General features: G+C 48.4%; 2 protein-coding genes across 2 annotated transcripts in view; both read left to right on the forward strand.

The window, feature by feature from the left end:
- The window catches only part of CFAP61 (cilia and flagella associated protein 61), a 242434-nt gene extending 237816 nt beyond the window's left edge, over positions 1-4618 (forward strand). Inside the window, exon 26 of the mRNA XM_057703248.1 lies at positions 4134-4618. Coding sequence (XP_057559231.1) covers positions 4134-4334 — 201 coding nt within the window. The 3' untranslated portion in view covers positions 4335-4618. The remainder of the gene's footprint in view (positions 1-4133) is intronic.
- A 7068-nt stretch (positions 4619-11686) lies between these two features.
- INSM1 (INSM transcriptional repressor 1) lies at positions 11687-13958 on the forward strand. Its single transcript, XM_057703881.1, has one exon. The coding sequence runs from the start codon at positions 11858-11860 to the stop codon at positions 13415-13417; it is 1560 nt and encodes a 519-aa protein (XP_057559864.1). The 5' UTR covers positions 11687-11857; the 3' UTR covers positions 13418-13958.
- Positions 13959-23294: the final 9336 nt, after the last annotated feature.

Genomic DNA, 23294 nt, shown 5'->3' on the forward strand with positions numbered 1-23294 from the left:
AAATAAACATTAGAGTGGATATAAATGAAATACAGAATTAAAAAAAAAAAAAAACAGAGAAAATTGATGAAACCAAAAGTTGGTTCTTTTAAAAGATCAACAAAATAAACATGTAGCTAGATTGATCAAGGAAAAAAAAGACTCAAATCCCTACTGAAATGAAAATGGAGACATTTACCAACCTTAAATAATAAAGCTTGAAAAGAGAACACTATGAACAATTGTATGTCAACCAAGTAGATAACCTAAATGAAACAGAAAAATTCCTAGAAACACACAAACTACAAAAATTGACTCAGGAAGAAATAGAAAATCTCAAGAGACCTATAACAAGTAAAGGTATTGAATCAGTAATCAAAAACCTCCCAACAAAGAGAATCCCAAGACCAGCTGGTCTCACTGCTGAATTCTACCAAACATTTGAAGAATTAACAACCCTTCTCAAACTCCTCTCAAACAAATAGGAGAGGAAGGAACACTTCCTAGCCCATTCTTTGAGGCCAGCATTACCCTGATACCAGAGTCAGACAAAGACATCAAAAGAAAACTACAGAACAATATCCCTTATGAATTTAGATGCAAGAATCTTCAACCGAATACTAGCAAACTAAATCCAGTAACACACTAAAAGGATTATGCACCATGACCAAGATTTACCCCAGGAATGTAAGAGTGGTTCAACATATGAAAATTAATCAGTGTAATACACCACATTAATAAAATGAAAGATGGGAGAAGTGCTATAATCTCAATTGATGCAGAAAAGGCACTTTTCTAAATCAAACATGCTTTCATGGTAAAAACACTAAAAAGCCAGGAATAGAAGGCAACTGACCCAACCTGATAAAGAGTATTTATGAAAAGCCCACAGCTAACATTGCACTCATTAAAAGACAAAGTTTTATCTCTGAGAACCAGGACAAGACAAGGATGCCTGCTTCCACCATTTACATTCAACATTGTACTGGAAGTGCTAGACACAGCAACTAAGCAGGAAAAAGAAATAAAAGGCATCCACATTTGAAAGGAAAACTATCTCTGTTCTCAAAGGACATGATCTCATATAAAGATAATTTTAAAGAATCACAAAATAATATTAGAGCTAATAGATGGATTCAGCAAAGTTACAAGATACAAGATCAACATACAGTAATCAGTTGTCTACATTAGCAATCAATAACCCAAAATGAAATTAAGAAAACAATTCCACTTACAAAGCATTAAAAATAATAAAATACTTGGGAATAAATTTAAGCAAGGAGGTGCAAGACTTGTACACTGAAAACCACAAAACATTTCTGAAAGAAATTAAAGAAGACCTTAATAGTGAAAAGACATCTGTGTTCATGGATTTGAAGATTTAATATTGTTAAGATAGGATAACCTACATGGGAAAAGAATCTGAAAAAGAATAGATATATGTATATGTATAACTGAATCACTTTGCTGTAAACCTGAAACTAACACAACATTGTAAGTCAACTATACTCTAATTTAAAATAAAAATTAAAAAGCCCAAAGTGCTTAGTTTTACATGCAAAAAAAATATATTGTTAAGATAGGAATACTATGCAAAGCAATCTACAGATTCAATGCAATCCTATAAAATCCCCCGTGGTATTTTTTTTTTTTTAGAAATGGAAAAGCCAATCCTAAAATTCCTATGGAAATGCAAGACTCCAAATAGCTAAAACAATTTGGGAAATTTTTATAAAGTTGAAGGACACACACTTTGCAATTTCAAAACTGAATACAAATCAATGGTAACCAAGACAGTATGGTACTTGCATAAGGATAGACATATAGATCAATGAAATAAAATTAAGAACCAAAGTAAACCCATTTACATGAAAAGATGTTAACATCATTAATCATTAGGGAAATGCAAACCAGGGCCACAGTGAGATACCACTTCACACCCACTGTGGGGAAAAAAAAAGAGCGTATCATGAGTGTTGGCAAGGATGTGGAAAAATTGGAACTCTCACCCATTGCTGAGGGGAATGTAAAATCATTATGCAGTTGCTGTGAAAAAAATGGTTCGATGGCTTCTGAAAACTTACAAACAGAATTCCTATATGACCTAGCCACTGCACTCCTAGGTATGTACCCAGAGGAACTGAAAATCAGTATCCAAACGAATACTTGTATATGAATGTTCAAAGAACCTGTGGCTCAACAAATGTGATCCATCCACACAATGGAACGTTATTTTGCCATAAAAGAAATGAAGCGCTGATACATTCTAGAAAGTAGATAAACCTCAAAGCACGGAGTCAACTTAAAGAAGCCATACACAAAAGGTCACGTGTTGTATGTGGCATTGTGAGGTGAGCTGCTCACAGATGAGCATGTTGGGAGGTGGTTGTCGCCTTGGGGGGGGGGTTGGTCACACTGCTGGGGACGGGGGGAGGGTGGTGGTCACACTGAGAAAGGTCACACACTAGGAGACGCAAATGCACAAAAATGAGTTTACGATCTGGAGCAGTATTTGTCTTCCATAAATTTAAAAGTTCCATTTTGTGACTCTACACCATTCACCCTGATGTTAGAACAGCATCATACACCATGAGCCCAAAATCTTCTCTAATTTTTGTATATTCATTATGTTTGATACAATTTTTCTGAAAAATTAAGGGAGGAAGAACCAACCTCAGGTATACTGCACACGTGCTTGGGTACTCAAATGTTTCAGCGCCTCTAATATTTAGTTCTGGGCAGCCCTTGCCAGTTTCTCTCTCACTGTCTTTGTTGAGCCGATTTGGAGTCCTGGACCCCCACTGACGGTTCTTCCAAGCGATGTGTGTATAATCTCCCACACCTGGCAGTGTTTCACTTAAATAACCAAGTGATAATTACCTTATGTCTCCATATAGTTGGAATCTATTTTTCTACCTATAAGTTCTTACTATTAATAAATTAATGATCCAGTAGAACTATGCAAGTTATCTGCTTTTTTGCTGTTAAAAATAAAAAAGAATTATTGGAAGGTCAAATAAATATACCATCAAAGCCCAGCTTCCTTTACGGTAATTTTCAATTATTGTGGTGTTCAGGAAGCACATAACTCAAATCTCAGTGAAGTGCTTTTTCTTTTTTTTTTTTTTTTGGTCACTCCACACAGCATGTGGGATCTTAGTTCCCCAACCAGGGATCAAAGTCGTTCCCCCTGCATTGGAGGGGCAGAGTCTTAACAACTGCAGAGTCTTAACCACTGGACCACCAGGGAAATCCCTTTTAAAATTTAAAAAAAATTTTTTTTGAGTGAAGTGCTTTTTATAACAACCATCCTATACATGGGCAGATAGGTGGTGAAGCAAGTATGGTAGCCATAGAAATCAGGTAGTGTGTATTCAGTGCCAAGCACACCATTCTATCAACTTGCCTCTATGTTTGAATCCTTTTATTTTATAATAAAATGTTAGAAAAATCTCTGCTATATTATATGATTCTCAACTTCAAATAACTTTATTCCCTCTGAGCCTTATCTTTAAAAGATATCAACTAAATTTGCCTTTACTAAGAATTTATTCTAGGACTTAAAACATCCCATTTCTTGGGGACTGTAACCAAGTAAAGAAAACCATCTAGGAGTTTTCACGTAAAAATGTTTAATTGCCTCCTTTCTTATTTTTAAAACAAGCCTGGTGTACAGATCATTTTTGCCTGAAAATTAAGAGCTTAAAATGTCTGCCCTTGCTGAACCCTGAAGACATTATGCTACATGAAGTAAGCCAGTCACAAAAAGACAAATAGTGTTTGATTCCATTTACACAAGACGCCTAAAGCAAAGTCATGGAGAAGGGAGAAGGGTGGTCGCCAGGGGCTGGGAGGAGGGGTATGGGGAGTCAGTGCTTAAATTAAAGAGACGATTTGGAAGGATGAGAATATTCTAGAGATGACGGTGGTGATGGCTGCACGACAATGTGAAAGTCCTTAAGGCCTCTGAATCTTACACTTAAAAATGGTGAGAGAGATCAATTTTATGCTGTGCGTGTTTTGCCACAGTTTATTATTATTTTTAACCTAGAAAAAAAATGACCCACCTTGGGGGAGTTGTAGTGAAATTGCCCTCTTATTGTGGGGCTAAGCCCAAGTAATTTCAGTATCTGGCCTCTTACTATATTTTTCAGGAGGAAAACCTTCCTTCCATGGAAGAGTTAGCCCGTCAAATCGAAGATGAGGAAATTAACCTGCCCGAGAAGCCCAGGAGTTACCTCAAAAGAGTTTTCCAGGACACCATCTACAGGCCTCTGGTGGAGAGGAGCATCCTTGACTATCTGCGCTATAATCATTACCACCTGCCCATGTACGCGTGGCCCGGCATCATTTAGCTGTGGCTAAGGCCTCCACTTGACCGTTTCCACAGGTGTCGTTCCGGGAAGTGCTCCGCAGAAGCAGGAAACCTCTCTGAAGCCCGGCTGGACCGCCAGGCACCCTAGTGGTTCGGTCCTTTCCTTTCCGCGTCCACCGATGCCTGTAGTTTCCTATCGTCTCAGTAGGTGGCGCACGGCGGTGCGTCTCGATTCTGGGGCAGGGAGACGCTTTACCAACACCAAGCGTGTTCCTGGGCTGAATAACCCATTTTAGCAATAAAATGAGATCGTACTGTGTAAAACTTTTTTTTTCTACCTTGGGCGTGATTCCGTTTGATTTCCTGAAAAGCCCAGCACGCCAACGCTGTTAGTCCTTTACATGTTTACCCGGTCATGTGAGTGATAAAAAAGAAAATCGTGTGCCCAGGATGGAAAAATGAGTAAAACAGATGACGGAAAGTTATCTGCGTAATCCAACTTCAGAAGGACTGATTTCATAGAAAAGTTTACAGGAACCTTTGAAACGACGAGGCTTCCCTGACGGCCCCTGTATTTCTCCTTCCTGTTCCAGACCAGGAGCATAAGTGCACCCAAACACTGGATGATCAACCTCGGTGCACGCACAGGTTTTAGATGAGAAAGCGATGATGGTGGGGAATTAATCTAGGTCGTTGCCTTTGACCCTCGGCGCTGTTGCTTTGCATCAGGGGCCTCTGGTACCTGTCACCTGTAATGTGGGTCAGCAGCCCTCTTTCTTGTAAATAACGTAAATTAAGTGCCTACCACAAAACATATGGATTCAGGAACAACACATAAGACTGTTTTCATTTATTTGAATATCTTTTAAGCAGATAGTGTGACACAACTTGTGTCTGGATTTTTGACCAGTGGGGCTTAAAACTGGCTTTCATGGATAGAATTCCAGTTTTTGTTCTTTTTTTTTTCTTTTTTTCTTTTTTTATATTTATGTTAACATTTAGCAAGAGTTGGCCCAACTGCAATGACTACACAGCTATTTGGAGGATAAGTCATAGCTGGCATCACAGAATTATCCACCCATTAACAAACTGATACCTCTCAAAAATGAAATGGTTCTGGAACACTAGACTCTGATTTTTCTAAGGCAAGCAGAAACAAGCAATAAACTCCATTAATTCCTGCACACGTATGTTTTACACAAGCACATGGGTCGTTTAGAGGGAGGGCCCAGCTCCCACCATATGATACAAACTGTGTAACTCTTACGGAGAACAATTGCTACCCGTCCCCTCTTCAAACTGCAAGCGCAACACACGTGGAACCATATTTCAGGGCCTGCAAATGAATCAGCTCAAGAAACTCTCCTTCCCCCACCTCCCTCCTCCGAGTTGCCCTGGATCAAATTCATCAGCAAATGGAGTGAGTTTCTGTGACAGGCCCTGGGACCTAGGGTGGAGATTAACAAAACAACCAGTTAAAGGATCAACAGTTGTGATTTCTGTGACCAAGTACTACCATTAAAAAGCTTCTGGTCACATAAAAGTGACCCCAGATAACGGTGCCAACCTTAATATCAAATCATGTATACATTTTATAGTAAGTTTTCCTTTGCTGCCTTTTTTAAAGTAGTCTTGGGCCCCCATGAGTATCATGGCAGATTTGAAAATGTCTAGAATATAATTTAGTCTACATAGCGTATGGGATGAAGTTACTGATCACTGTCCTATATTCAGAAAGTGAGTCATTTCCTGAATCTAGGCAGGAATTTTAGCATATATGTGCAGAGAAGCATTTTATCACTAAGGAACCACTTTTCTAAGAATAAGAGACGAACCTAAGAGTTGTTGATCATAGCTTGAAACTAGCTGTTTTAAGGGCTTTAGGAGAATAAAGATATTTATTCCTCGATGGTGATAAATCCTGGCAAAAAAAAGGGCTTCAGAGAGACCAAGATTTGGACTTCTCTTGGGGAGCCCTGGCGGGGCTTCCATAGAGATGTGAATGAGAGAAGTCCCCATGCATTTCAGCTGGTGCTGCTCAGCAGGGAACTATAAGCCCAATCCTGGAATTCTATAGTTTTGGACAAAGAATACTGACAAGAAAACACCAAAGTTAAATTTCCCACGTTGTATTTCTCCCCAAATCACATGTAACAACCATGCCTCACAGTTGCCTCTAATGATCTCCTGACATATGTCGGTTTCTAACAGCACGTGGCCACCTCTTTCCCAAAATTGGCTCCTGAGATGCCACCCAAATATCCCAGGAAGGTAAGAGGAAAATAGAAGATGATGTGGGAGAGGAAAGGGAACACTGTACGGAGGAGAAAATGTGAAGGCAGCCAACCAATATTTACCCTCAGAAGAAGGGTGTGTGTGTGTGTGTGTGTCCGTGAGGACACGCGCGCACGCGCGCGCACGCGGGTGCACCCGGCTGAGTGTTAGCCAAGGAGCAGGGAGAGGGGCTCGAAAGTCGCCGTGTGCGAGGAGCTGTTGATTGTTTTCTGGGTGAGAGAAGAGGTGATGATAAGGCTGGGATACAGTGCGCGCCGGGCAGGGCGGAGCGGCAGCTGTATGCTAATACTCGCAGAAACCAGCCTCCGCGTCCCCCATTAAAGCAGGCGGCCAGGAGGCCACACATCACTGAACAAATAGGCTCTCTCTAGACAAATAAAATAACACACGTTGGCCTGCGGGGAGGAGGGAGAGCCAGAGGGGGAGAGGAGCGGGAGGAGAAGGGAGGGAGGGGAGAGAAAGGAGAGGGGAGAGAGGGGGACCCTGAAGGAGAGGGGATGGGCGGGGAGAGAACGGAGGGGAGAGGAGGTGATGGGGAGGGGAGGGAAGGGGGTCGGGGAAACGAAGGAGAGGGACTGTCCGAGAGGGAGAGGGTCGGAGGTGGGAGAGACTTTGAGGAGGAGAGAGAAGAGGGAGTGAAAGATGCGGAGAAGGAGACGTGGGACGCGGTGGGCAGGGAGGCTGCCTCTCCATCCACCTCGGGGCGGGCGAGGACAGGGGACGGTCAGAGTCGCCGTGGCCTTTCCGGTCAGTTTTGCTGGGGCTTCCTCGCTGCCTTTCCTGAGACGGGGGCGCGCGGGGCTCTGGGCTGCCCCTCACAGGTGGGCCCCCTGCGGGCCCCACGCTCGGTGCCCTCCCGCTCCGCTTGGTGCCCTCCCGCCTTTCCCTGGCCTCATCTTCTGCTTAGGACTTTCCCACACTTCCTGACTTCGCCTTCGCCCGCTTTGGCTAACGTCGCCCTTCCCGTTGCCCGGCCCGGGGTCCGACCGGCCCGCCTGCCCCTCGCGGGCCGCGACAGTCCCACCCGAGGCGAAAACAAACAGCCCCGAGGGCACGTCAAGGATCGTGCGGCGGCCCGACGGCACACTCGGGAGGATGAAAGGGGCGGCCGGCCACCCCGTGGGCCCCGGCGAATAATGGGCGCGCGGCAGATTGCCGGGGGCACTTGAAACTCGAGGGGAGGGAACTGCTGGAGCGCAGTCCCTCCCCGCGCCCGGCGGACAGCGCAGCCTCGCGAATTCGCCCCCGTCCGCCCTCTTTCATGCGCTCTCCTTTTGTGTGGAATTATTTAAACGAGAGATCCCTGGCAGCTTTATGCTAATATGCTGAACAAAGGCGACGGCCCGCGGGAGGGGGCCCGGAAAGTGCCCGGAGGCCGGAGCCGGCCGGGCGGGGCGGCGGCGGGCTGCGCGTGGCTCTCGCGTGCCCCGGGGCCCGGCACCGCCGCCCCTCATTCCTGCGAACACAAAGCTTCTCCGGCTCGGGCCGGCGCGCGCTGTGCGCGGGGGCGTGGGCCCCTCCGGGACCTGACGGCGGGCCCTGCGGCGGGAACGCGAGGTGCAGGCCCGGCCGAGGCTCGCGGGCCGGGAGGGCCTCTGCGAATCTGGCAGAGGGGCCCGCAGCCGGCCCGGGATGGCGCGGGGTGGGGGGTGGATGACCACTCCCTGTCGCGCCTCCCAAGCGTCTTCAAACGCGCCGTGCGCCGTAGGGTGAGACCGCGGACCCTCCCGTCCCTGCCTCTCAGGAGCTTAGGGGCTGCCTGGACCCGGCGACATCCCATCGGGCAATTCCTGGGCCGAAATTCCCCGATTTAGCGCTTATCTCCAAGCTTTGAGCTTCTAGCAACTCCCTGGCGCTAAACTCCTGAGCCGGGGGTCACCGTGAACTCTAGCGCGTTCCCCGACGGCAACCTGGGACTCCAGGACTGGAGAGCTTAGAGTAGTCGCGGCCTCCAGCTCTGCATCGGTCAGAGGCAGAACCCACACCGAGGGGTCCGCAAGGACGAGAGGCGAAGAGGCCTCCGGATTTTCCCCAAGCGCTGGCCAGGACCCCACAGGAAGGGGAGGAGTCGCTTGGGGCCTGAGAAGGACACTTTGGGACCCTGCCTGGGATCCCTCTGCTCGCCTCCTCCCGTGAAACTCTCCTGGAGGGGGCAAATCAGCGCTCAGTGTTTCCCCAACCCAGCTCCACGCGGCCCCTATCCGGAAAAGCAGTACGCAAAGGCCCGCCGCCGCGGCGCAGCCTGGTGGCGCTTTGCTCTCTTCCAAGAGGAAGGCAAATATCTCGACTCACTGTCCACATCGCCGCGGGCACGCAGGTTCTGAGAAATAAAATCACGCAGAAGACGACGGAAACCCACGGCCGGGTGCAAGGATGGATGCACCTCCTTGGAGATTGCTGGTGTGTGCGTGAGCGCAGCCGAATTCTTCCCCAGCCTTGGGTTATGAAACTAGTTTCTAATACTCGGACCTTTCAAGTTTCCATTTGTTTTGACCGTACCTGTCTGAAAGCAGATTTCATTTTCTCTGGCAAGACTAGAAACCACAAATAAAGAAAAAGAAACGGATCCATTGAATCTCAGTATTTCAATAGTGTTCAATAGATTCTCTTGGCTTAATTCAGAGCGCTGTTTGAATTCGCTGCATTCAGGCAGGGGTTTTGTTTTGTTTTTTTGTCGTCCCCCCCACCCCCGCCCTCTTTACAATTATGGGTGTTGTTATTTTTAAAGGATTCGCAAGGTGACTAACTCTCCCTGTTATCTGTTGAATGAAAGGAGTGTTACACAAGCAAGACCAAATACCCTGCCCTCAGTTGGGGATGGCGGGCCAGGCCCCCGCCCTATTATTCCACAATCCAGATGGGATTCGTGATTAGAAAATAAAATTGGCCAAAGCTGTCCCGGAATCCCTTTCCCACTTCTAATTTCATCAGCAGTATTAATCAGCGCTCAAAAGAGCAAGGAAATAGCAGTTACTTTTAGACTGAAAGATGTGTATAAATTTTAGATAAACTCATTTTCGAATTTCTTTTTTCAGGACTAGCGTTCATCGCCGTTAGCATTTTTAAAACCAGGATGAGAGTTTTCAAAATATATTCCATTGTGTGTATTCTTCTCTTTTCAGTCTGAATTAAAAAAGAAATTACAAACATAAAATCACCAAATATTTTCCCCTTGATTAATCAACTTGATTAACCCCTTGATTAACTAACCCTAACAACTGTCCTCATTACAACTTATTACTCATGTGGACTCTTTTTTTTTTTTTTTTAAATCTTTCATTTCCACGCCAGGGTATTTTCAGAGGGAAAATCCAAAACAATTAAATACCTTCGGTGGAATCAAACGTAAGCAAAACTCAGCCAAGTCTATCTGGGTTGTACAGAGCTTTGCAGAAAAGTGTCCGTTTCCTTCTCTTTCAATAAAATGACATTTTCTTCACCACATATGACATTTGCTGTGGTTTTGCAATTTGTTCCCTAGTGATGGGCGATCAGGGCCACAACGCACTCAGGGGGTTCTACCCCTGTTCCCCTGCCTTTTGTGTTTCCTTGGGGCTGGGTTGGGAAGAGCTTGGAGGCAAAGGGCCTGGTCTGGGTCCAAACGGGGTGGCGGGGGTGGGGGTGGATTTTCACTCTTGTCTTTTCCTGGTGGCACGGGGGGAGGGGGGGAGGCGGCCTGTCCTCTCTGAGGCCTCAGCCTGCCTCAGAGGACAGATTGCCCCCCTCTCCCTTCGGCCGGCAGCACGCGCCTCTTTTGAGTCCAGATTGGCCGCGACCGGCGCTCAATAGCGGGAGGTTAATTTCCTTCACAAAGGTGAAGGGGGCACGGCTCCGGGGGGCCCCGCGCCCAGACAGGCGGCCCCTTTATTCCGCAGCGCCTTGATTGCAGCCCTTGATTTAGCATCTGATGTCAACCGGCAGACAAAATGCCCGCTCCGAATGAAAATGCATGAGGCCGCGCAAGGAGAGCGGAAACCAACTTCACTGGGGCGCACGCGGCCGGCTGCGCGTTTCGGGCTTTGGCCAACTCCGCCTGAATCAACCCAGCCTTGGGCGACGCGGAGGCTCCGAGTGGCCTGGACCTGGCCCCTCCAACGATGCCGATCCCGGAGGCTCCGGGAACTTAAAAAAAAAAAAAAAAAAAAAAGTTCAGAAATTCAAGGTTTTGGGAACCCAGTCCAGCATGCCCCCTCCCCCATCCAGCGCCGCGTCTGCCCGCGATTGAAGAAGTGCGGTGCCAACTGTTTCTCAAACTCGAGAGAAACCTTCCCGAGGCCCGCGGGCTCGCGGCGGCTGCGGACACAAACATCGCCCTCAGCTGCAGCCAGAAGGCCAGACCTTTCACCTAAACTCGTAACTCCAGGGTCCCGTTTTCGCTTAGATCCTGGGTCCCACGGCCCATCAGTCCGAGGCCCGGGCGGGGCTCTGGGGGGCCCGGGCTTTGCAGCTATTTTCGATTCCCGATTATTTCCCAAACACCAGGAGGAGTTCCTGCGCCTCCCCCAAGCGCTCTCCCGCCCCGGCCGCCGCGCTCAGATCTCGCCCGCGCCTGCTGCTGCCCACCGCCGCCCCTATCCAATCAGCGCGCACAACTTCCCCCTCCGCTCCCGCTCGCGGATTGAACCCTCCTGACATATTTGGGGCCATTCTTCTTCTTTGTTGCTATTTTGCTCGCGACCCGCGGGTAATCCCTGCGCGGGAGGGGGGCGAGCATTGTCGTGCTGATGGACGGGCCCATTTGGCGGCTCCGCGCCCCCCGGAGGAGAGACACAAAGCCCAGGCACGTGCGCCTCCCCATAGAGGAGCAGCAGACCGTGAAGGGAGGCGGGGCCGGGCGTGTGCCTGGGCCGGGCGGGGCAGAGGCGCCGGGCGGGGCGGCGGAGAGGCGCGCGCGGGGGCCCCGCGCCCTCAGGTACATCTGCCGCACCTACCGGGCGACCCCCGAGTCCCGGCCCCCTTTTGGCCGCCGCGTTGCCCTCCCACCCGACCGGGCGGAGGAGCTGCCGGCGCGCTGATTGGCTCCGGGGGAAGCGGGAGGCGAGAACAATGGCCCCCTCCCCCAGTTAAAAGGGAGCGGCTCCCGGGCCCGGGGACAGGGACGCGCGTGCAGGGCGCAGAGCCGGGCCGAGCCGCCGCCGGCGCCACGCGAGTCCCGCCGCCGCCGCCGCCGCGCCCGGGCCATGGGCCGGGGGCACTGAGAGCCGCCGGGGCCGAGCGCGGAGGTGGGACCGAGCCAGCGCCTCGCCCTCGCCCTCGCGCCCTGCCAACATGCCCCGCGGCTTCCTGGTGAAGCGCAGCAAGAAGTCCACGCCCGTGTCCTACCGGGTCCGCGGCGGCGAGGACGGCGACCGCGCGCTGCTGCTCTCGCCGGGCTGCGGGGGCGCCCGCGCCTCGCCCCCGGCGCCAAGCCCCGGGCCCGGCCCGCTGCCGCCGCCGCCACCCGCCGAGCGCGCCCATGCGGCGCTCGCCGCCGCGCTCGCCTGCGCGCCGGGCCCGCCACCACCCCCGCCGGGGTCGCGGGCCGCGCACTTCGGCAACCCCGAGGCCGCGCACCCCGCGCCGCTCTACAGCCCCACGCGGCCCGTGAGCCGCGAGCACGAGAAGCACAAGTACTTCGAGCGCAGCTTCAACCTCGGCTCGCCTGTCTCCGCCGAGTCCTTCCCCACGCCAGCCGCGCTGCTCGTTGGAGGTGGCGGCGGCGGCGGCAGCGGCGGCGGGGTCAACGGCGCGGGAGGCGGCGGCGGCACCTGCGGCGGCGACCCGCTGCTCTTCGCGCCCGCAGAGCTCAAGATGGGCACGGCGTTCTCGGCGGGCGCCAAGGCGGCCCGCGGCCCGGGGCCCGGCCCCCCGCTGCCCCCCGCCGCCTCCCTGCGGCCCCCCGGCAAGCGGCCCCCGCCCCCGGCCGCCGCCGCCGCGGCAGAGCCGCCGGCCAAGGTAGCCAAGGCCCCGGGCGCCAAGAAGCCCAAAGCCATCCGCAAGCTGCACTTCGAGGACGAGGTGACCACGTCGCCCGTGCTGGGGCTCAAGATCAAGGAGGGTCCGGTGGAGGCGCCGCGAGGCCGCGCGGGGGGCGCGGCACGGCCGCTGGGCGAGTTCATCTGCCAGCTCTGCAAGGAGGAGTACGCCGACCCGTTCGCGCTGGCGCAGCACAAGTGCTCGCGCATCGTGCGCGTGGAGTACCGCTGCCCGGAGTGCGCCAAGGTCTTCAGCTGCCCGGCCAACCTGGCCTCGCACCGCCGCTGGCACAAACCGCGGCCTGCGCCCGCCGCCGCCCGCGCGCCCGAGCCCGAAACCGCTGCCAGGGCTGAGGCGCGGGAGGCGACGGGCGGCGGCAGCGACCGCGACACGCCGAGCCCGGGCGGCGTGTCCGAGTCGGGCTCCGAGGACGGGCTCTACGAGTGCCACCACTGCGCCAAGAAGTTCCGCCGCCAGGCCTATCTGCGCAAGCACCTGCTGGCGCACCACCAGGCGCTGCAGGCCAAAGGCGCGCCGCCGGCGCCCCCCGCCGAGGACCTACTGGCCCTGTACCCGGGGCCCGACGAGAAGGCGCCCCAGGAGGCGGCCGGCGACGGCGAGGCGGCCGGCGTGCTGGGCCTGAGTGCGTCCGCCGAGTGCCACCTGTGCCCAGTGTGCGGGGAGACGTTCCCCAGCAAGGGCGCCCAGGAGCGCCACCTGCGCCTGCTGCACGCTGCCCAGGTGTTCCCCTGCAAGTACTGCCCGGCCACCTTCTACAGCTCGCCCGGCCTCACGCGGCACATCAACAAGTGCCACCCATCCGAGAACAGACAAGTGATCCTCCTGCAGGTCCCCGTGCGTCCGGCCTGCTAGAGCGCGCCCTCCACCCTGGCCCCCCGAACCGTGCCTTCGCTTGGAGACCCACGAAGAGAGCGCGCCCCGACCCCGCGTCCGCGCCAGGGGCGCCCACCCCCGGCGAGAGTGTTGTCTCCGCTTCTCTCGGTGTGGCGTGACGGTAACCCCGATCCTCTCGTTGTGACTCCTTTTGGACCCCCCCCCCCTTTGCGTTGTGTCCCCTTCCCCCCCATGGCGCAACAGGAGCCAATCTCTTTCTGTACAAGAGAGAAAAGCTGTACGCGTTTGTCTCGTGGTTGGAAGCCTCCCCTTGGAGGGGAGATGTTTTTCTTGCTAGTATTCGCTGTGTTCATGGTCTAGAAATGCGGTTTGCTCTCGCCTACCAATCTCTGCTCTCTATGTATGTAGCGTACGGGTTGTTTTGGGTGAATCTTGAGGAATAAATGCCTTTATATTTCACAGGCTGTAAATTGAACTTCCCACACGATTAGCTTTATTATGGCTTGTGAACTGCTGGAGTCTGGCTTTACCTTTTTGTATGTGAACAAATCAAATTGCTTAAAAAAGAGTTTTCTTTAGTCTAGCCACAAATGCCTTGAACTGTCGTCTGTTTGGGATTGTTTTGGGGGGGGAGGGAAGGGAATTTTCAGAAGATGCTGTAGAAACTGCCTCAGTATTTCACGTGAGACTTTTCGGTTTGATCATCTTTGTTGAGGTAGGACTATATGAGTTCCCTCTAAATGTATATGTTGATTTATGAGTAATTGTTATTTATTCTTTATTTATTTATATTAATTATGAAGATTATGATATTATTTGATTGCAGAAGTTTGGTTTTTTTTTTTTGGTGCGCTTTCCCCCCTTGCCACTCTTGACATTTCACTGTGCATTTTAGAAGAGAGCCTTTTTCTAAAGGGATCTGTTAAAAGTTTTAACTTTTATACCTATCTGAGCGAGTTACAACCTACCATTTTATTCTGCTTGGAGAGCCCCTGGGGGCCCTCGTACAACCGACAGCTCTTACTTTTAAATGCAATCTCTTTTCTACATACATTATTTTCTTAATTGTTAGCTATTTATAGAAAGCTTCAATAGAACTGTTTCAACTGTATAACTATTTACTATTCAAATAAAATATTTTCAAAGTCAGTGTAAGGTGGGCTTATTTCTGCATCACGTGGTTTCAACCAGGATTTAAAATAGAGCTTCCGATGATTTATTAAATGTATGTCTATTGTTTATTAAGAAAAAACCCCCACCACCATCACTAGGGTAGTGGATTTTTAGAGCTGAGCCTGAGCTGCCGGATTCTGCCCTCTGGCAGTTCAAGGGTATAGGCTCAAAACGGCTAAACTTGAGCCAGAGGCTTGTTAGGGGTCCTTAGGAATGTACTGGAAGGTGGGGGTTAGAAGGGAGACGGTGCAAATCTCTTTCAGAGAAACCTAAATAAATGTCCACACATATCTATCCTTTCAACCAAGAACACCACGTTAATTTAGCAGATCCTTCATTTCCTGACAATCTGGGACTCAGTGTAACAGTAATTCCTTGAGTAAATTGGGTAATTTCTGATCCCTAAGTACTAACTAGGAGAAAGTAGAAATGATTTTATGGTCAGATTTCCAAAGTAAGGGAAGCAGACCATTTCTCATCTGGATGCAACAGAAGTTAAGCAGCTGGGTTTGGGGTAAGGGCTCAGAAATAATTTTCCAATCAGGTGAGCAGTCCATTTTGGGGAAAAAATTGAACACCATCTGTTTAGGGTATTAAATTTAATAACGGTAATTACCGTGTTTTCCGTTATGTGTCACAAAGCTCTTTGAAGAAAGTCCTGACACTCACCAGTTAATATTTTGAGTTGTTTTCCTCTGCCTTTGAAACACTCAGTTACGGAGCTGTGCTAAACATCACAATTGTGTGTGACCTTCCCTTCCTAGCGTGTTTTTGGTGCTTTTCTCCTGTGGCCCACTAAATCTAAGATTTGCCCAGCAAAGGGATTTTAGAAATCTGTACAGTGGGAGCTGCATTTCCAAAAGGTGTAGCTGCCATGATGGTGGGAAGGGAAAATGTGATGAAAGAGGTCATTTTCACATTTTGAGCCTAAAGTTTTGAGTAGGAAAGGGTTTACTAATTGGCTCAGCTGTCAGGACCATGGAGTGAGTATTCCTCCCTTTGTGAGGGCCTTGAATTTCAAGACTCAGTAAGAATGACGGAGCAGCCAGCACAGGTAAGTTGCCTCTGGGACAAACTGCCCCTCCTCTTGTTATTTTTATTATTTACCAGTTTGGAAAATACAGGAAGATAAAATCTCAGTGCAGCACAACATGAAAGCATAGGGACAGAGCTGTATTTATAACATCCTGAGGGCTTCCTAGGTGGCGCAGTGGCTGAGAATCTGCCTGCTAATGCAGGGGCATGGATTCGATCCCTGCTCCAGGAAGATCCCACATGCTGCAGAGCAACTAAGCCTGCGTGCCACAACTATTGAGCCTGCGCTTTAGAGCCCATGAGCCACAACTGTTGAGCCCGTGTGCCACAACTACTGAAGCCCACACGGCTAGAGCCCGTGCTCCACAGAAAGAGAAGCCACAACAATGAGGAGCCCGCGCACCACAACGAAGAGTAGCCCCTGCTCACGGCAACTAGAGAAAGCCTGCCTGCAGCAACGAAGACCCAACACAGCCAATAAATAAATAAATAAATAATTTTTTTAAAAAAATGACCAAAAAAAAAAATAGGCTTTATAACATCCTGAAAACTTGGAATGAAACAAAGAAAAATTCAAGTTTGTGGCCTGATGATTGCAACAATAATGTGAGATTTTTAAAATATTCTCTGTGAATTACACCTCACAATAAAAGATCCCGCATCCTGAGAGTCAGTGTATGTTCTATGGCAACAAAATTTTCCTTACAAACCTGGTGGCTGGCCTGCAGGAATGATATCTCGGCATCTGTGTTTGGCTCACTTTTTCTGGTCCATAATCAGAAAGCATAAACCCTAAGGTCCATAATCAGAAAGCATAAACCCTAAGGTCTGTCTTCATGAGGGTCAATAAGATTTGGTTGTTTGCAAATGTGCCCCTCCATCCCCTGTGGAAATTTATTTCAAGTGACCAAATATACCTTTTCTAAAATAGAAACCAAGATTTTATTTATGTGAGATATTAAGTGAAATCATATAGTGAAGGGAGCATGTTGAAGTTGACTAAACAATATAGAAGAAATAGAAAACCTTGGTCAGCTTGTTTCAAAGTAATGCAATGTGAGTTAGCAGAATATTGCACAGGAAGGAGATCAGATTCTCTCTTTTTTCTCCCTCCCTGGATAATAAGTTCCCAAGGGCTCCTATTATAAAATACCAAGTGGAAATGCACCCACCTTCCTTGTAAGGATGCAAAGGATGCTGAGGACATTCCCGGATTCAAGGCTGCTCCAAATTTGAATGCCCGCGAGTGGAAACCAGCCACACAGGGACATTTCACTGAGACAGTTCAGCCAAGGTGGGGGGATGGTCCCAGACCAATGCTGGGGGCGCTGTTCCTTCTGTGCAGCGCCATTGCTACAGGTGATCCCCGAGCCCTTAGACTTTATTCTCAGAGCTCAGGCCACACGGCGATGGCGACAGAGGCAGCCGCTCCAGGGTAACTTGTGAGCTCGTGGAGCGAGGCCCGAGGCTCAACAGCTGCTCACGATAACTGTGTTGTGGCACAAAGCAGAACGAGGCCGGAGGCTGGCTGGACTCTGGCCCCTCGGTGGCACACGTGGGTATACTGGGGTGCCCTGCAAAGACCTGGGGGCACAAGGTTGGGGGCCAGGCAACACATCACTGGGTGCCTCTTGCCTAGTGTGTTGCGCACAGAGGCTGCTGGTGATGGGCTAGGTCCTCACATGCCACCATTGCTCTGCTGCAGGCTCCCTGAGGGCAGCTACCTCCTCCCATCCCCTTGGACTTCATTCCACAGCCATCCGCAACGTCTTCAAGACTAAGGAAGGAGAAGAATCTCTTAACAGTCCTATACGACATCATAGGAATTCTTCACCCACCAAATATCTTGTAGAAGAGAGAGGTCTAGAAGCAGCTTGGGCAACTCCAGGGCTTACGACAGGCCTGTCTCCTCATCTCTAAACAGGAGAGAACGGGCTTCCGGGAGACACAGTGAGACACTGGAGAGGACTTCCTAGACTGTGAGAAGAAAGGCAGTAAGGACCCCAAAGGGAGTGGGCAGGAGAAAAACTCCACCCCAGGGAGTGTCCTATGGCATTTACGATTAGTTCTAAACCCACTGGCCCGGGGCAGGAAGGCTTTGAGCAAAACTTGCTGTGTTTTTGCAGAAGGGACGTTTCGGTCTTGCAGAGAAATTTTCTGGCAAATAGACCCTAGTGTATGGGGTCAGACTGTCACCCACACATACTGTGTGTGTGCCACCCAGGTGGCCTGTTACAGGGCCAGATTAAGTTACAGTCTTTTGGTAGTGAGGCTAGAGAAAGCTGTGTGTTTGGCTGTTAAAGGCCCATGCTGGGACTTCCTAGGTGGCGCAGTGGTAAAGAATCTGCCTGCCAATGCAGGGGACACAGGTTTGAGCCCTGCTCTGGGAAGATTCCACATGCCATGAAGCCCATGTGCCACAACTATTGAGCCTGTACCCTAGAGCCCGTGAGCCACAACTATTGAGCCCATATGCTGCAACTATTGAAGCCCAGGCGCCTAGGGCCCGTGCTCCACAACAAGAGAAGCCACTACAATGAGGAGCCTGCTCAACACAATGAAGAGTAGCTCCCATTCACAGCAACTAGAGAAAGCCCGTGTGCAGCAACGAAGACCCAACGCAGCCAATAAATAAATTAAAAAAAAAAAAGCCCACACTGTGGGGTTTAGAGAAGATCAAGCACGAAACAGAGTTGGAGAGAGACTCGCAAGGTGGCAAAACACATCAAAGTGGGAGGATCAACTGGACAGCACCATGCAAGGATGCTGGTTCTGTTTGACTGCCGAGGTGGGACCAAGCCATGGAGTACAATGTGGCAGTGCGAAGACACTTAGGATTCTCATTCTGGAAACACCCGAGCCATGTTTTGTCAATATAACCTGAAAGTAAGAGCCTGAGAATCCCATTGGGTGGAGAAAAAGCAGCCAAATGCATCTTCAAGTTACACAGTGAGGAAACTTAGTGTGTCTTTATGACCAACCTGCAGCATCAAACGACCCATACTCCTGGGGAAAGGCAGGGATGCTCATTACTCCTGCTTTGTAATATGGCAACCGGCTCTAGCAGGCCCGTCAGCATCACAGAGAGCAGCTCAGAATTGAGACCTGCTCACAGGACTCATAAGAATGTCGCTGTCCAGTGGCCCTAGGAGAAAGAACTAGTCCCAGACATCCACATGAGAAGGCCACCCTCTGAAGGGCTGTTCCTCCCATCCCCTGGGCACCTTGGTCGACCAAGTCTCCCTGGTGAGGCCATGTACCTTGAGTCCACAGGAAGAAGGGGCCAGAGAAGAGAACACCCACCTGCCCAAGGATTTCCAGGAAAAGGGAAATCTTTTCTCCCCAGGAGAACTAGGGAACCCCTGCCTTCTCCTGAGGTTGCTAAGGAAACCTAAATAATTTCCAGCAGATTCATCAGCATCTCCTGGTCCTGTGCAAACAACCAGCTACAGGATTTGGTGTCACCAAGGCAATTTCCCACTCAAGAGGATTTTCTGAAGACACACGTGTCCTGTTTCTCTGGATGGTTAGGAGGAACTGCAGGGAAAATTAATACTACAAGCCAGACTGGATCTCAAGCAACAGAGCCCGATAGGAGGTATGATGGACTTTACTGCTGAAGCGGAGCTGACTCCTCAGGGTTAAGTGAGAGAAACACCTTGGCTTCCATGTTGACCAGTCCCACTTGGTTTTGGGGTATCATTAAGACCTGATATGCTTCTTAGAATCACTGAACATTTTTGAGCATCTGGTTTGAAGTCAGTTACCATATTTTCACTGACCCAAATACACACCCCTTCATCCCTTAAACCCCAGCTGTCATCATTTGTCTACCACACACTTTTATTGTGGGCTTGTTCTGTTGCATCTGGAAAGTGGAATGCTGAGGACAGGCATGCTTCCTCTGGCAGCATGTGTGCTGAGCAGATGGGTTGTGGGGTAAACGTGTTCATATTTGTCTTGTTGGAAGATTTCTGGACTGCGTGGTCTTCCTGGTGGCATCTCTACATGAAGCATCGATATCCACATCTTTTCTTTACCTCATCGCATAAGCTCACACCCTGGGATAAACTGGTCTTAGGATGTTCTACATGTTGAAATGATACCTATAGAGCATTTACTGCCAGTTAGAGCACATTCAAGAGCATGATTATTGAGATCCAGTGTTTCACGCATGTCATACTCACACTGTACATTGTCACCAACATCTATAAGAAGCTAGTCCACACCGTGTGTATTCATGGTTCACCTGTACTGCCTTCCCTTCATCAGAACGCAGGTGTTCACTGTTTCCTCCACTTGGCTTGAACCAGTAGACTTAGGGTTGTAAAGGGGAAACAATAACAGCAGAAATTTCACCCTGAATCCACTCCTCTCCTCCTTCACTCGTCAAAGAAGGCCCTTGTATTTGAAGGCAACATCTGCTCTGTCTCTGTTGTTCAGGATTGGAGCCCCGATGAACGGCCATTCTCAAACGCCACAGCCAGGTGACGATCACACCTGACAGTGACAGGGTGGACAGAGCGAGCCAGGAGGCTATTGTCTGCGGGATCTGATAGGAAGCGGAGGGGGTGTTAGAGCACGGAAGGCTTCACAGGAGGCTCTTTCTATGGGAGGAAAAAAATTAGGATAGAATTTCCTCTGAGCACAAAGAACAGAAAAGCGTGGGGAACTTCGGCTGAAACACACGTGTACAATATTTTCGTTGAAAATCTCATAATACCAATGGATGGCCGTTCTTTTCTACTGCAATCGGTCCTACTGTATTATATAAGATGAGTCTTTACCAGTCTAGAATACAGCTACAAAGGGGTTATTATTAGGGGATGGGAAGATATTGATAAGAATAAAGCACATGAAAATGATGTAATTGAGAACTAGCAGGGGTAAAAGCAGATGGACAACTCGCCATCTCTGGGTATCTAAATCTGAACAGAATTCTCTTGGAGCTCATCAAATATTTTACACCACAAAGGAACACACTCTTTTTTCACTCATCTCTTCTTCTATTTTTTTTCCTAGCTCTTTATTGGAATATAACTGCTTTACACTTTGTACCAGCTTTTGAGGTACACCAAAGGGAATCAGCTGTATTTATGCATATATCCCCATATTCCCTCCCTCCTGTGACTTCCCCCCACCCTCCCTGTCCTGGCCCTCTAAGGCATCACCCGTCATTGAGTTGATCTCCTTTTGTTACACAGCAACTTCCCACTAGCTCTCTATTTTACAGTTGGTAGTGTATCTATGTCTATGCTACTCTCTCACTTCGTCCCAGCTTCCCCTTCACCCCCCACCCCCCCAACCCTGTGTCCACCAGTCCATTCTCTGCATCTGCATCCTTATTTTTGCCCTGTCACTGGGTTCATCAATACCATTTTTTTTGTTTTTTTGTTTTTGTTTTTTTTTTTAGATTCCATATATATGAGTTAGCATAGAGTATTTGTTTTTCTCTTTCTGGCTTACTTCACTCTGTATGACAGACTCTAGGTCTATCCACTTCATTACATATAGCTCCATTTCATTGCTTTTTATGGCTGAGAAATATTCCATTGTATATATGTGCCACATCTTCTTTACCCATTCATCTATTGATGGGCATTTAGGTTGCTTCCATGTCCTGGCTATTGTAAATAGTGCTGCAATGAACATTCTGGTACATGTTTCTTTTTGGATTATGGTTTTCTCTGGGTATATGCGCAGTAGTGGGATTACTGGATCATATGGTAGTTCTATTTTTAGTTTTTTAAGGAACCTCCAAACTGTTTTCCATAGTGGCTGTACCAACTTACATTCCCACCAACAGTGCAGGAGAGTTCCCTTTTCTCCACACCCTCTCCAGCATTTATTGTTTCTAGATGTTTTGATGATGGCCATTCTGACTGGTGTGAGGTGATACCTCATTGTGGCTTTGACTTGCATTTCTCTAATGATTAGTGATGTTGAGCATCTTTTCATGAGTTTGTAGGCCATCTGTATGTCTTCTTTGGAGAAATGTCTATTTAGGTCTTCTGCCCATTTGTGGATTGGGTTATTTGCTTTTTTGGTATTAAGCTGCATGAGCTGCTTGTATATTTTGGAGATTAATCCTTTATCAGTTGCTTCATTAGCAAGTATTTTCTCCCATTCTGAGGGTTGTCTTCTTGTCTTGTTTATGGTTTCTTTCGCTGTGCAAAAGCTTTTAAGTTTCATGAGGTCCCATTTCTTTATTCTTGATTTTATTTCTATTATTCTAGGAGGTGGGTCAAAAAGGAACTTGCTTTGATATATGTCATACAGTGTTTTGCCTATGTTTTCCTCGAGGAGTTTTGTAGTGTCTGGCTTTTCATTTAGGTCTTTAACCCATTTTGAATTTATTTTTGTGTATGGTGTTAGGAAGTGTTCTAATTTCATTCTTTTACATGTTGCTGTCCAATTTTCCCAGCACCACTTATTGAAGAGGCTTTTTTCCATTGTATACTCTTGCCTCCTTTGTGAGAGATAAGGTGCCCATATGTGCTTGGGTTTACCTCTGAGTTCTCTATTCTGTTCCATTGATCTTCCTTTCTGTTTTTGTGCCAGTACCATACTGTCTTGATCACTGTGGCCTTGTAGTATAGTTTGAAGTCAGGAAGCCTAATTCCACCAACTCCATCTTTCCTTCTCAAGATCGCTTGGGCTATTTGGGGTCTTTTGCCACACAAATTGTAAGATTTCTTGTTCTAGTTCTGTGAAAAATGCCATTGATAATTTGATCGGGATTGCATTGAATCTGTAAATTGCTTTGGGTAGTACAGTCATTTTCACAATGTTGCTTCTTCCCATCCAAGAACATGGTATGTCTCTCCATCTGTTTGTATCGTCTTCGATTTCTTTCATCAGTGTCTTATAGTTTTCTGCATACAGATCTTTTGCCTCCTTAGGCAGGTTTATTCCTAGGTATTTTATTCTTTTTGTTGCAATGGTAAGTGGAAGAGTTTCCTTAATTTCTCTTTCTGCTTTTTCATTGTTAGTGTATAGGAATGCAAGAGATTTCTGCGCATTAATTTTGTATCCTGCTACTTTACTAATTCATCTATTAGTGCTAGCAGTTTTCTGGTAGAGTCTTTAGGGTTTTCTATGTATAATATCATGTCATCTGCAAAGAGTGACAATTTTACTTCTTCTTTTCCAATTTGGATTCCTTTTATTTCATTTTCTTCTCTGATGGCTGTGGACTAAAACTTCCAAAACTATGTTGAATAATAATGGTGAGAATGGGCACCCTTGTCTTGTTCCTGTTCTTAGAGGAAATTCTTTCAGTTTTTTACCACTTAGAATGATGTTGGCTTTTGTTTTCTCATATGTGGCTTTTATTATGTTGAGGTAATTTCCTTCTATGCCCATTTTCTGGAGAGTTTTTTCATAAATGGATGTTGAATTTTGTCGAAAGCTTTTTCTGCATCTATTGGGATGATCATATGGTTTTTATCCTTCAATTTGTTGATATGATGTATCACATTGATTGATTTGCATATATTAAAGAATCCTTGCATCCCAGGGATAAACCCCACTTGATCATGGTGTATGATTTTTTTAATGTGCTGTTGGGTTCTGTTAGCTAGTATTTTGTTGAGGATTTTTGCATCTATATTCATCAGTGATATTGGCCAGTAATTTTTTTTTGTGACATCTTTGCCTGGTTTTGGTATCAGGGTGATGGTGGCCT

Source organism: Hippopotamus amphibius, chromosome 12 (genome assembly GCF_030028045.1).
Source record: "Hippopotamus amphibius kiboko isolate mHipAmp2 chromosome 12, mHipAmp2.hap2, whole genome shotgun sequence".
Taxonomy (NCBI): Eukaryota; Metazoa; Chordata; class Mammalia; order Artiodactyla; family Hippopotamidae; genus Hippopotamus; species Hippopotamus amphibius.

What these genes read in the sequence shown, in the direction of transcription:
- INSM1 (XM_057703881.1), top strand. Translation starts at nt 11,858, where the DNA reads ATGCCCCGCGGCTTCCTGGTGAAGCGCAGCAAGAAGTCCACGCCCGTG.